The 13276-nt window shown below is 45.5% G+C and overlaps 1 protein-coding gene across 10 annotated transcripts in view; it reads left to right on the top strand.

The window, feature by feature from the left end:
- The window catches only part of HDAC4 (histone deacetylase 4), a 257352-nt gene that overhangs the window by 183577 nt on the left and 60499 nt on the right, over nt 1-13276 (top strand). For 7 of the 10 annotated variants that reach the window (XM_054069684.1, XM_054069685.1, XM_054069683.1 and 4 more), the window contains 3 exons: nt 4216-4332; nt 4783-4981; nt 8315-8544. In XM_054069684.1, the coding sequence (XP_053925659.1) occupies nt 4216-4332; nt 4783-4981; nt 8315-8544 (546 nt within the window). The remainder of the gene's footprint in view (nt 1-4215; nt 4333-4782; nt 4982-8314; nt 8545-13276) is intronic. The other 3 variants (XM_054069691.1, XM_054069689.1, XM_054069690.1) reach the window with 1 other exon arrangement.

The raw sequence follows: 13276 nt of genomic DNA, 5'->3' as shown, positions 1-13276 counted from the left end.
GGAGATTCAGCTGAGACGTTAGGAAGAAATGGTTTCCTATGAGGGCGGGGAGGCCCTGGCCCAGGTTGCCCAGAGCAGTGGTGGCTGCCCCATCCCTGGAGGTGTTCAAGGCCAGGTTGGATGGGGCTTGGAGCCCCTGATCCAGTGGGAGGTGTCCCTGCCCATGGCAGGGGGTTGGAACTGAGTGATCTTTAAGGTCCCTTCCAACCCAAACCATTCTTTGATTCTGTGATCTGTGAACAGACCACCAATATCTAATAAAATGGATGCAGACTATCAGAGAAACTCTTTTCATCAGCTGCTTGTAATGCAGAAATTCTGTAGCTTAGGCTGAGGCATAAGCGGCACAGACGACTTGGCAAACATCCCTGTACTGCCAAAGCCTTTCCCTGGGAGTCATCTTTGCCACTTTTGCAACTGTACCACAGTGGGTAATTCACAGCGATGCTGCTGCGTGCAAGGAAAGAAGCCTGTTCATCTGGAATTTGAACAAGAGCAGCGTTTGATGCATCATCTCAAACCAATATGTATAAAGGAGGAAGAAAATCTAGTTTTCATTTCCCTGAAAAGAATGCCTAGTGGTTTTTTTCACCTTGTCATAATTTTTGTAAAATAGGAAAAATATAACAAATGATTGTGCAGTTCTAATCTAAAACCGCCCAGGACTATGTTAAGTATGTTGGATCATTGCCATTGCAGAACAGAATGAAACATAAATCACTGTGTGATGGCAAACAGAACATTGATAACTTGTTGCACAAACTGTTCTCCCAGCATTTCATGGGTGTTTGAATGGCTTAGCTAAGTGTCCTGGTCCTTTGCCTTTGTTTCTGCGGAAAAATGATTGCACTTTGTTCTCACGTTGGGTGAGAACAGCTGATCCGTTTGCCTGGATAGGTTTGTTTCGGAAAAAATAAGTGGGCAGCGTAGGGGTTGGTTTCTTCAGGGCAATGAGGCTGCTGAAGGGTCTGGAGAACAAGTCTTATGAGGAGCAGCTGAGGGAACTGGGGTTGTCTAGCTTGGAGAAGAGGAGGCTGAGGGGAGACCTCATTGCTCCCTACAGTTCTCTGAGAGGACATTGTAGTGAGGCGGGTGCGGGTCTCTTCTCCCAAGTAACAAGTGATGGGATGAGAGGAAATGGCCTCAAGTTGTGCCAGGGGAGATGTAGATTGGAGATTCTGAAAAATTTCTTTGCAGTGGTGAAGCACTGGCAGCAGCTGCCCAGGGCAGTGGGGGAGTCTCCTTCCCTGGAGGTGTTCAAAAAACATGTAGATGTGGCGTTTTTTGACATGATTTGGTAGGCACGGTGGTGTGGGGCCGAGGGTTGGACTGGATGATCTTCGAGGTCCTTTCCAACCTTAATGATTCTATGGTTCTATTAGTCTGTAAAATCTCCTTCAGTAGAAGCAGTATTACCTGGTAGACTGTGTTGGAGATTTCTCTAATACCAATTGGCCAAGCTTTCTCATATTTCCACTTTCAAATGTTTAGAAATATTTAAATGTTTCTGGAGAGATCATGTTGCCAAATTAAGTGTTTCATCTTTACCTTCATCTTTTCTTTTAAAGGAGAGGTATGTCTCTCTGCCTCTTAGGTTGCTGGGTCATCTCCTGAACTGTTTCAGTTGTGTTGGTACTTGAGTTCGTGAAGTTTCAGTGTTTACCTTCAGTATGGAAAGCCTGCAGCTCTCTGCTTCCCTCTAAAATCGACAATATCTGGTTTTAAATCAAAAGGCTTTTCCATCTCCGATAGATGTATGATACTCCTCGTTATTGCAGTTGATACGAGACTATAAAAAGCACTTGACTGCAGGTGAAAATTGTACATGTTGGAATTGTTCTTTTCTGTGTGATTCAAAAGCTGTTTGTGTACAACCTGTAGATGGGATCTGTGTATTTAAAGTGATGATAATGTGCTAAATACCATATGCTGATAGCATCAAGCTGCTGCGTTTTTCTCTTTGCTGTTTTTAAAACAAATCCCCAGGAGACAGTTTGAGGCACAACTCCAGAGTATTGATGGTTCTGGGAAAAAAATGGATGTCATTTTGTGGCATTTATGACATCAGTAAAATATTTCATTACTCTGCTGACTATAACTATCTTCTTCTGGATGTGGCGTGCTAACATTATGTAATTGAAATTAAAGCAAAATTGCCAGTAGTGCTCAAAATTACTCTGCAGAAGTAGTGTGTGGGTGTGCACGATCACATCTCCTTACCCAGGGACCCCTCGACAGCATGGTGCTCCCGGCAGATTTACCCCTTTGGGGCAGCAAATTTTCACCTGAGATCTTAAAACCAGAATTACTCTCTTTACAGGAGGACTGGTCTGTAATATATTTTCAATAGGCTTGAATGGCATTAATGGAAGCACAAGATGGCAAAAGGAAGCAAGACAAAAAAATCACTTTGCAGAGGGAATTTTGCACAAGGTCAATATGAAAACAAAGTGGCTTTGCTAAATTTCTGGAATTTAGGCAAATTTGGGGTTATTAAGGAGGCAGGATTGCATTTGAAGATTGTTTTATGGGCAATGTTTGGTTTTCAGCATTAGTTTTTATGTACTTTTTTCCCCCCTCAAAAAAAGGTTGCTATAAATGTTATGGGTTTGGTTTTTAACTCTCACCTTTTTTCTTACGCAGAGCTCCCCCAGCCCTGCAAGCAAGGAAATAACCTGCAAAGTCTGGTTACCTTACAGGACTATGAATTTAAGTCTGAAATGCATTAAACCATTCTTCAGATCTCTGATACAGATTGTTCCATATTATGATATTAAGTAATTATGATATTAAGTTATCCATTTTTCCACAATAGCGCCTGAGTTAAACAATAGACATTCTATAGAAATGCTTTTTGAAATTGAAGCTCAGTTTTATTTAAGTTGGAAAAACCACCTGCAGGGAAATCAGGGTGATCATAACACTTGTTTCCTTACAGGAAAATCGGGCAGTTAAGTGTAATTTTTTATAATGGGTTTTCTAGCACGTATTTCAAATCAATCTGTTTTGAAATCAATGGTATTTTTACTTAAGTGTTCCTGCTTTAAATGGCCATAAGATAATTCAGTAAATCTTGCATTTCACCCTGAAAATCAGGAAATAGCGACCTAAATGCAACCTTAAGGCTTTTTGATGAAATTTTGAGGTCTGATTTGAGCTAAAGCAGAGTAGTAAATACCATAAATTGTCTGTGATTTGCTAAAGAGAACAACAGCCATTGTAATGCCATTTTTTAAGGTAATCTGTTTTAGCTTTGAAAGGGCAGGTACGTGAGAAAGGCAAGTGGGCTGTTAGATCTTTGCAGAAGCTTTTTGCGGTGGCACTGCTTGAAGAGGGAGCAGAAGCAAAGTGCCAGTGAGGATCCAGGGGTGATCTTCAGTCTCCAAGAAAGATAAATAAACTTGGAAGGAATCTCTTTGTGTGGCAGTGACGTTGGTGGCAGTTGCAGAGTGAGATCACCTCTGCGTTGGTTCTTCTGGTCTCGCTGCCCCGGGGTGGCCTCAGCAGTGGCGTTTGGGACATGAAGTCGTCCATACCTACGTAGGCTGGAAGCTCAGCTTCCCCGTTCAATATTTCTGATGTCAGCAGTGAAATGACACACTCTCTGAGTATCTAATGCGTTCTCACAGCAAGTGTTCTGTGTCCTCGGTCTGATCTGTGGATACTTGAGTACTGGATGTAGTTTGGGGCTCCGCAGTATAGAAAGGATATAAAGCTACTGGAGAGTGTCCAGAGGAGGGCATAAAGTTGATGAAAGGCTTAGAAGCTACGTGAGAAGTGGCTGAAGTCACTTGGTCTGTTCAGCCTGGAGAAAAGGAGACTAAGGGGAGACCTCATCACAGTTTAGTGCTTCCTCACAAGGGAAGGAAGATGAGCAGGCACTGATATCGTCTCTCTGGTGACCAATGGTAGGACCCAAGGGAACGGTGGGAAGATGTGCCAGGGGAGGGTTAGGTTGGGTATTGGGAAAAGGTTCTTCATCCAGAGGGTGATGGAGCACTGGAACGGCTCCCCAGGGAAGAAGCGATGGTGCCAACCCTGACAATATTCAAGAAGCATTTGGCCAACGCTCTCAGACACATTATGTGAATATTGGGGTTGTCCTTTGCAGGGACTGGAGTTGGACTCAATGCTCCTCGAGGGTCCCTTCCAACCTAGGACGTGCTATGATTCTATGCTGTCTCACCAGGACGATGTTCTTGATTTTGTTTGCAGACCAGCCTGGCTCACAGACTGGTGAATCGTGAAGGCTCGGTTACACAGCTGCCACTCTACACATCTCCTTCTTTGCCCAACATCACGCTAGGACTGCCTGCAACTGGCCCTTCCAGCGTAAGTAGAGGGGATCAGACTTTGAAATGAAGGGGATGCATGCGCTGATTTATCCCTTAACCTGCCGTGCCGTCAATTGTGTGGCTCTCAGGAGATCTTATAGCGACCTTCCAGTACCTGAAAGGGGCCTACAAGAAAGCTGGAGACGGACTATTCGTAAAGACTCATGGTGATAGGACAAGGGGGAATGGGTATAAACTGGAGAGGGGGAGAGTTAGGCTTGATATAAGGAAGAATTTCTTCACCCTGAGAGTGGTGAGACACTGTCCCAGGTTGCCCAGGGGAGTTGTGGCTGCCCCATCCCTAAGGGTGTTCAAGGCCAGGTTGGATGGGGCCTCGGGCAGCCTGATCCGGTGGGATGTCCCTGCCCATGGCAGAGGGGATGGAACTAGATGATCTTCAAGGTCCCTTCCAACCCAAACTATTCTATGATTCTATGTGTGTTTGCAGGGAGGATCAGCACAGCAGGATGCAGAGAGGCTTACTATCCCAGCCTTACAGCAGCGGATCTCTTTATTTCCTGGCACTCACCTCACTCCCTACTTGAGCACTACAACGTTGGAAAGAGATGGAGGAACTGCACATAACCCTCTTCTGCAACACATGGTCTTACTGGAACAGCCAACTGCACCAACTCCCTTAGTCACAGGTGAGCGCTTCATAGATAATGTGCAAAATTTGGCCCTAGCTGGGGAAAAGAAGCAAGTAACATCTGTTGGGTTTATTGTAAAGTCTGTCTCCTCTACAGAAGAGATACTGCATCGTATATGCATTCTGTAGGCATAACATATAACCTTTAGGATGTGTTCATTAATACATTGGATAGAGACGATGTCTGCAAATCATCAGAGGTTGCCCGTCTCATCCAGAGCGAGAGGGAAGCTGCTTTATCATTTTGGTGAAATGAAAATCGATAGTATCTGCTTCCATAGGGAAAGCATAATTTTTTTCGTAAGAATTTAAAACTATTTGGTTAGTTCTAACCACTTTAGATTAAAGTGACGATGAAAACATTCTTATAATCTTAGGATTATCCTTCCTGTTTATCCCTGATGGTTTCTATTCCACAGCTGAAAAGCATGCATATACAAAGTCACAGATTAAAATACTTGCTTTTCATCATTATTTTAAATGGCAAAAACATGGCAAAATCAACTGCATTGAAACAGATTGTATTTGTTTGTCTGTGTTACATTTTCAGTATTCTAATTGCTTTGAATCACTCCCTGTGTCATATTTTCAGAATTAAGTACCTGTGGGAAGGCGTGTTTCTATAAATAGGCTTGATTCAAAGCCGTAATTCCCAGTAGGATGCATTTCTGTTTTACAGTATGCAGTGTTGGAACAAAGGATGTTCTGCATACGTTACAGACGTATTGATTCTTATTTCTTCCATTTCTAATGGGAACTCTTGAGAGATGTCGATCACTGAAGTGTCACGGCACTGCTTACTGCTTTGGCTCGTGCCTGGTTTTCCATTCACAACCCAGGAATATAGGTGGGGTTGTGATAATCTCGTAAGCACATACACATGGGGAAGCTGAAGCGCAGAAGTGTGGGTTTTAGCTGGCAGTCTGATGGAGTGTGCACATTCCTTGAACCTTTACGTCATTTTCCATTGCCACCTCCTGCCGCGGTTGCTGTGGCCTGGCGAGGTTACCCAGAGTCACGGCGTGGCTTTTCACCAGTTGCCCTTTGCCCAAGATCTGTTGATGAAGAGCCATTGGAGAAGACTTCCTGTCTTATCCTATCACCAAAACTTTCTTCCCTGTTTGTGATGGACTTTGCTTTAAAGCACATGGAGAAAGAAATGCTGTTCTGTTTCCAGTTCGACCTCTCTCAAAGCTTCCCTCTGTTTACAGTGCACTGTGTTTGCTTCCAAATCTATTCTTTCTTGTCCACCTGCTACGTGCGATGTTTCCAGAGTGAGTACAATGTGTTATAAACCAACACTTAGGAGAAATATTCACAACACAACAGAGCAACAAGGAGAAACACGCGTTCCAGATGCAGCAGCTGAAAGACAGCAAGCTAACATGTGGTCTCCAAAGCCCTAGGTGGACTGGCTGCCAAGTTTTGAACTTCCTTGGAAGCAGAGTGGAATTCGTTAGTATTCTGCTGGTAGCCTTCAGCTCTGGAGATAGTTGCCTGACAGCTGCAGAACGATTGGCATGCTGGCATGCTCTTTTTGTGCAGGAAGGTAGACACTGGGGGGTGGAGAAACTAGAGCAGGATTCCTTAAGTCTGCTGTTCCTCTGGTGGCAGGTCACTCTGATAGCATCCCTCAAGTTGACAAAAATTATCTGAGTAGGAATAAGATGTCTCCTTGGAAAGTCTTCACAGGGGGCACCTTGGTCATTCACTTGGAGGACGGGAGTCTTCCAAGATGTGCTGTGCAAACTGTGTAGGATCCCTTGCTCTGCTTTCTAAGTTGAACTTTTGAGATGAAGTACTGTGCTATAATGGACCACATCTTTCGGAGTGATTCATATCTCCATGCATGCGCAGACATATGCGTGTGTATATATATACACACACACATATAATTGTATAATAAGGTATCCTTTTACATGATTCTTTTAAGAAAAGCAAAGGGTAGGAGAAACTCAGAAAACCCTTCCCCAGAAGAGAGGCTCTTAAATGAGTCAGATTCTTCCATGTAAGGCGATTCTGGGAATCAGTGGGAAAAACAGATAATGTCCTGGGACAGAAGTGTCAAGATGTTTCTAAACCGCTGTATTCAGCGGGGTGCAAACTTCTGGGTGGCTCCTCTCTCTTCTCAACCAGTGACTGAAGATACAACTTCTCACCCTTGAACTGGACAGTATTTCTGAATGTCAGTGACCACTGGCTCAGTCTTTTTTGCCAGCAGCGAGTGCAGCCTTAACTACATTAAGGCGAGACCAGTAATGCCTTTGGACCCAAAGGTGTGATGAGCAAAGTAAAGGCTTATCCGCAGCTCCTCCATGCTTGGGTTTGACTTTGTGTTGGGCACGGCTTCATGTCCCAGCTTTCGAAGGAGTATGTGAATGTATGTTTTCAGAAAGCAGAGCCAGCTTACACCAGGAACAGCTGAAAAGACAAGACTCTTCCTAAAGGCATGTTCTTACTGGAGCTTAGATAGGTATTTCCCATGGTAGTCATTAGAGACACCAGAATTGCCAAGGGCATGTGAGGAACACAAGTTATCCCGAAATAACCATATGTTTTCATTAAGTTACTGGTGTGTATATATACACAGGACAGTGATGGAAATGATTATTGCTGTTTGTCATGTTGGCATCTAACTTAACTTCTTTCTACAGAAATAATGAAGCCTGATGGTTCCCATATTCCTGAAATGCTTTGAGGGAGTGCCTTTTTGCAACACAGACCTGGTTAGCGGATTATCATGTGGAAGTTTTTATCTCTGGTCATTTCTGTGGGGCAGGATATAGCACAGCCAAGGGCAGATGTGTTTCCCTACGTGATCTAGAGTGGGGAAGCGGCTTCGTCAGCATCTGTCATCCTTCAGTATATCCAGTGAGCCTCTCGTAAGGTCTGATTGCTGGGTGCTACCTGTGGTGGCAGCTTGGGTTGGTACCCTCTTAGAAATGAACCCAGGATTACTCTCTATACCAAGGCAAGCTGTAAGACTTTTAACTTCTCTGAACTACTGCTGTGATCTTAACTCATGTCATCCACCAAGCGATGGAAGGGTCCATAAGGTACCGCTGACTTTAAGAAGTAAAACTTTTCCCTAGGGTGTCTGAGTAAACAAGCAAACAATGAATTTAAAAGAAAGCAAAGTATTGCTCCATCCAGTGGTGATTAATTGCTATCTGTTCTCTTTTAAGGATGCTTCAGCTGTAAATGGTGAGGTGGCTGGTTTTAACGTTATATATCATTGTCACCATCAGCGTTACTGAACAGCCGTTTTCTCCCTTCCTTTCTTCTTTCTTTTTTTTCTTCTCTGCTGTTTTTTCCTCCATATTATCTTCAGACTGGTATCTTTCAGGACTGCCCCTCCATGCACAGTCTCTGGTTGGTGGAGAACGGGTCTCCCCTTCAATACACAAACTCCGGCAGCATCGCCCGCTGGGGCGCACGCAGTCTGCTCCCCTTCCCCAGAACGCCCAGGCCCTCCAGCAGTTAGTGATCCAGCAGCAGCACCAGCAGTTCTTGGAGAAACACAAACAGCAATTCCAGCAACAGCAACTGCACATCAACAAGGTAAGCATGACGCTTTTAAGGTCTTTCCTCTTCATAGAACGCCAGCTTCGGGCGATGCGAGTTCAGAGTTTCTTGTGCGGTGATGTATGTGGTCTCTACCTCCATAACCAGCTGGCCTTCATCCTTCAACCTCTTTTTCATGGTTTTGAGAAATACATTAACAAGGATGTGGACATCTATCAGCAAGGTGAGGATCAATACCTCTGTTGCAGACAGTGGAAGGGCGCTGTGGTTCACACTTCTGGTTTTCTAGTAATGCTTTTTGAGGTTGTCATTGGTGCCGTTCATCCACATCAGGACCTTTTGTCAGTTTTGTAGCAGAAAACATAAAATGCTGTCAAGGGATATGGGAAAAATACCTACTGTGTACTTACTCAGTTTGAAAGGGAGAAGGGGCAGTAATATGGATTCGAGAAAAAAATAAAAAGCAAAGGATTTCAGATGTGACAGCACCAGAAAATAATTGAAAGTGAAAATATGCAGGTTTACTGAAGCATTTTTCACTAGAATTACCTTTGGAAAGGGAGAAGCGTTTGCCTTCTCCGGTCCAGATTCTCTTAACTGCAGCCCTGTGTAAATCATTGCAGTGTCCTGTCTATTTCTTCTCCTGAAAATGAGGACAGTATTGCTGTGCATCCTGCAGAGGTTGTTTTGAAGATTAATTAGATGTGATTCAAGAATTGCTTTGAAGAAAGCAAGCACTGTGTTTATTATCTCGCTCTCTGTAAATCACTTGGACTTGGAGAACATCGGGTGAACGTTGCGGAGCACCATTCATCAGTGCACAGGTTTTGCGATTGCTGTGTAGCCAAAATTATCTGTCTGGACATCCCAGCATTACGGTGAGGCTGAAACAAAGCTCCTGTGAGATGACAAAATCTATCCTGGTCGTTTAACCCACGGGAGGGCAAAGCTCACCTTTCCAGCACAAGGGATTTGATCACAAGTGGTGTGGATGGAGCTGTGACGTTTCACCCCATCTGGGGTTTTCTCCACGGGTTTCAGAAGGCACAGTCTGTTTCTGGACTTGCAATATAAAAAGGCCACTGGGGAAGGGGAAAATCGATCATCATCAGTGGGATATTTTCCTGACTCTAATTTGTACTGGTTTGAGGCTTTCTGAAGACTTTCCTCAAGGAGTTCCAGTTAGGAAACAAGCGAATCCATTAGTAGCTTTCAGGCTCGGCAGAACAAGTGAAATGGCAAGCGGACCTTTCAGATTGCTGCCGTGTAATTTATGGTGGAGTTTTCTCCAAATATTTTCACTGTTCCAGTTCTATGAGAAAATACAACTCCCGAGAGCTGGATTAAAAGAAAAAAAACCCACCACACAACCCCCCAAAACTTTGTTTATAGACTCGGGCTCAGGCAGGATGATTACACAAGTTACTGACGTCAATCATGTACTTCTGGAGAGCTGCCACCACGCACCGCGTGTGCCAGCCCTGGACCTCGTTCAGCCCCGCACACCGGGGTGGTGGGGAGCTGCTGCTGCCATAGAAATTTCCCTCACCCCTCTCCAAACACTCCAACACGGGACTGTCAGAAACAGGGTGCTAGGTAGGGTTTCTTTGTTCAGAAATAAATGTCAGCTCGACGGTTTGTTTGTTTGAGGTTTCGAAGGCTTTTCCGTGCCAACGCTTGTAAGCGTCCAGAGACTTTGCCGTGACGTACCCACTGAACTCATTCAGACTTTCACTTGGACCTCCCAGGAGCTGGAGAGCGCGTACGACCTGAGCGGAGCGAGTCCTCCTGCAGCACTGTGAATTTCAGCTTTGTTAGAGCTGTGATCGATCGCATCCGTGGCAGAGGCGGGCGGGAGGTGGGAGTAGGGGGGAACTGTAATTAAACTGAGTGTACAGGAGCGATTTCCCTGTGTTTGACTTATATAAGTAATGAGTTAAAATGGTTTTGGTACTAGCGCTGTGTGCGTGTGGCAAATGTATCCCGTGGGATAGCATCCAAGTGCTGACATGGAAAAAGACTTTTCCCAGATGTGCAGATATTTTAAGACCCTCGTGTGTAGGAGAGTGAGGGCACAACTAAAAATAATGTAATAGGTTGCTGCCTTTTAATTATTAGCAGAACTGACACCACTGTCTGTTAAGTTTCTGTTGGATTTCCTGCAGATAATACAAAGCTGTTTTCAGTTGCTTCTGATTTTTCCAAAACTTTCATATTTTTGCCTTATACTTCCCCTGTTACGTGTCTGCATCAGATGAAATTTTTTAGAAGATTTCAGCCAAAACAAGTCTTGCTGTTTTCCAAGAAGGTGACTAAAGAAAAAATATGTTGTTTTGCTCGTGATTAAAAATAATAAGGGTAATCATCTGCGGGATTCAGCTGTGAAGCTTGGGTACTGGAGGCTTTGGAGCAGTAACGTGGGACAGGGCAAAGAAGAGACCTCATAGCAGCCTTCCAATACTTAGAGAGCCTACGGGAAAGCTGGGGAGGGGCTCTTTATCGCAGAGTGTAGGGATAGGACAAGGGGGAGTGGTTTTAAGCTGAAAGAGGGGAGATTTAGATGAGACGTTAGGAAGAAATGTTTTCCTGTGAGGGAGGTGGCCCAGATTGCCCAAAGAAGCTGTGACTGCCCCATCCCTGGAGGTGTTCAAGGCCAGGTTGGATGGGGCTTTGATCACCCTGACCCAGTGGGAGGTGTCCCTGCCCATGGCAGGAGGGCTGGAGCTGGATGGGCTTTAACGCTCCTTCCAACCCGGACCATTCCATGATTCTATAAGGAGGACGGGGTAGGTGGCAGTGTAGAGGAGGGCGCAGAGGCATGGGTTGGATGGGACGGGTGCTCCTTGGGGTGACAGCAGGGGTGTGCAATCCCTTTCAGTGTGTGCTCTCAAGTCGGAAGCAAATGGGGATCACTTGAGTGTAGCGAAGCACGAGATACATCCCCTCTGGGAGCCGGCTGGCTGAGAGTGACTGACCCGGCTCAGTGTGAGGCTCTGTATGGACACTGAGGATCCTAAACCTGCTTGTCTAGTGTTCGTGTTGTCACCTGTGGTGCCACTTGCATTTGCTTTAACGAGGGGAAAAACCCATGCACAGAAAAACCACATAATACCCCACAAAACTGGGGACAAGAGAGACGTGTATGAATGAAAAGAGCAATATTGACGTTGCCAAGCTGAGCACTCAAGCTGGGACAAGGGAGGAGTTAAGTTTCCCATGCAAGTCTCTTTTTGGTTTTTTGCATCTTTTTGGTCCAGTTTTTGATGATCAAGTGGTGCCACTTTCGCAAGACTCTGAACTGAGTAGACAAGGATAAGAGCTAAGCTGCTCTCCGGTGGCACACTGCCTCGTGTGTTGCAGAAACCGGAGGACACATGGAGTGGAAGAGGGAAAGAAGGGACTTTGGAGCTAAGGCAGCTTGATGCTGTCGCAGGGAATCAGCGTTCTCCGGCTGTGCGCTGCTGAGCGGATGCAGCGAGTGGGCAGCTTGCAGTGGCACACTTGTCATCTCCGTGCCCTTTGTAGGACAGGGAAATGGGGCTGTAGCTGCAAAGGTGCATTTCCACATCTAAAGCAGAATCACAGAGTGGTTTGTGTTGGAAGGGACTGTAAAGATCATCCAGTTCCAATCCCTTTGCCATGGGCAGGGACACTTCCCACTGGATCAGGTTGCTCAAAGCCTCATCCAGCCCGGGACTGAACACCTCCAGGGATGGGGTAGCCACAGCTTCCCTGGGCACCTTGTGCCAGTGCCTCCCCACCCTCACAGGAAAACATTTCTTCCTAAGATCTCATCTAAGTCTCCCCTTTTTCAGCTTAAAATCATTCCCCCTCATCCCATCCCTTCATTCCCTTACATAGAGCCTCTTCCCAGCTTTCCTGTAGGCCCCTTGAAGTACTGGAAGGCTGCGATGAGGTCTCGTGGAGCCTTCTCTTCTCTTAGCTGTGTCATCAGAACCCCATCCAGTTCATAGTTTGACCATAATCAGTGCCCGGGCTGTGCCTTCGGTGTGACGGAGCGTCTCTGCTCCCTGCCTGCTGCCAAGTCACCGTCAACACCGACGAGCAGATATTTGCAGAGCAGTTGTGCGCTGTGGTGATCGCACTGCAAAGCCACATAGAGAGAGCAACAACTTTTTCTTCACAACCAGCGTTTGAGACATTTAACAAGATTCCTGATGAGATACTGAGTCACTTCTTGTTAATTCTTCTGTGCAACCTTTGATCGGGATGAGGCCTGTGCCCTGGAAGAGTACATATGGAACAACAGTCCTGAAAACAAAAGCTGTGCATTAATGTAGGTGCGTGGGAACACTGATCTGAAATTGCATAAGCAACGTGCAGCCCTGTTTCCCACCTTTTTGTGCATTTAACCTCCAGCCTCGGAAGTGTCTTTTCCCCATGGTCAGAGAAGCTTTGCGGGGCGAAGGCGATTGTTTTGCCGTACGGTGAATATGCGCAGCGATCTCGGCATCCTTTCATCTGCAGCAATTACAATTTCTCTGCAGACTTCAGTCTCTTTTAAGATGCAAATCTTCGTCTTTTCTGTATGAGGGAGAGAAGCCGTGATGTGCTCGTGGTTCTCTGTGGCACTTGGAGGTTGGCATCGAGGGGGGTATTTTTGTCGTGACAGCAAACCGGGTGGAGTGGGATGCTCTTCTCTGAGTAGACCCCAGCTATTTTCAGTTAAAAGTGTTCACTTTTCGGCACAATAGGTCTTGAAGCAGCAGTTGCCTTTCTAAAGAGAAATAAGCAAGTGAGATTTCTG

This window comes from Cuculus canorus, chromosome 6 (genome assembly GCF_017976375.1).
Source record: "Cuculus canorus isolate bCucCan1 chromosome 6, bCucCan1.pri, whole genome shotgun sequence".
Classification (NCBI taxonomy): domain Eukaryota; kingdom Metazoa; phylum Chordata; class Aves; order Cuculiformes; family Cuculidae; genus Cuculus; species Cuculus canorus.
The sequence above is the reverse complement of the archived record's forward strand: the minus strand, read 5'-3'. Positions and strand labels throughout refer to the sequence as shown.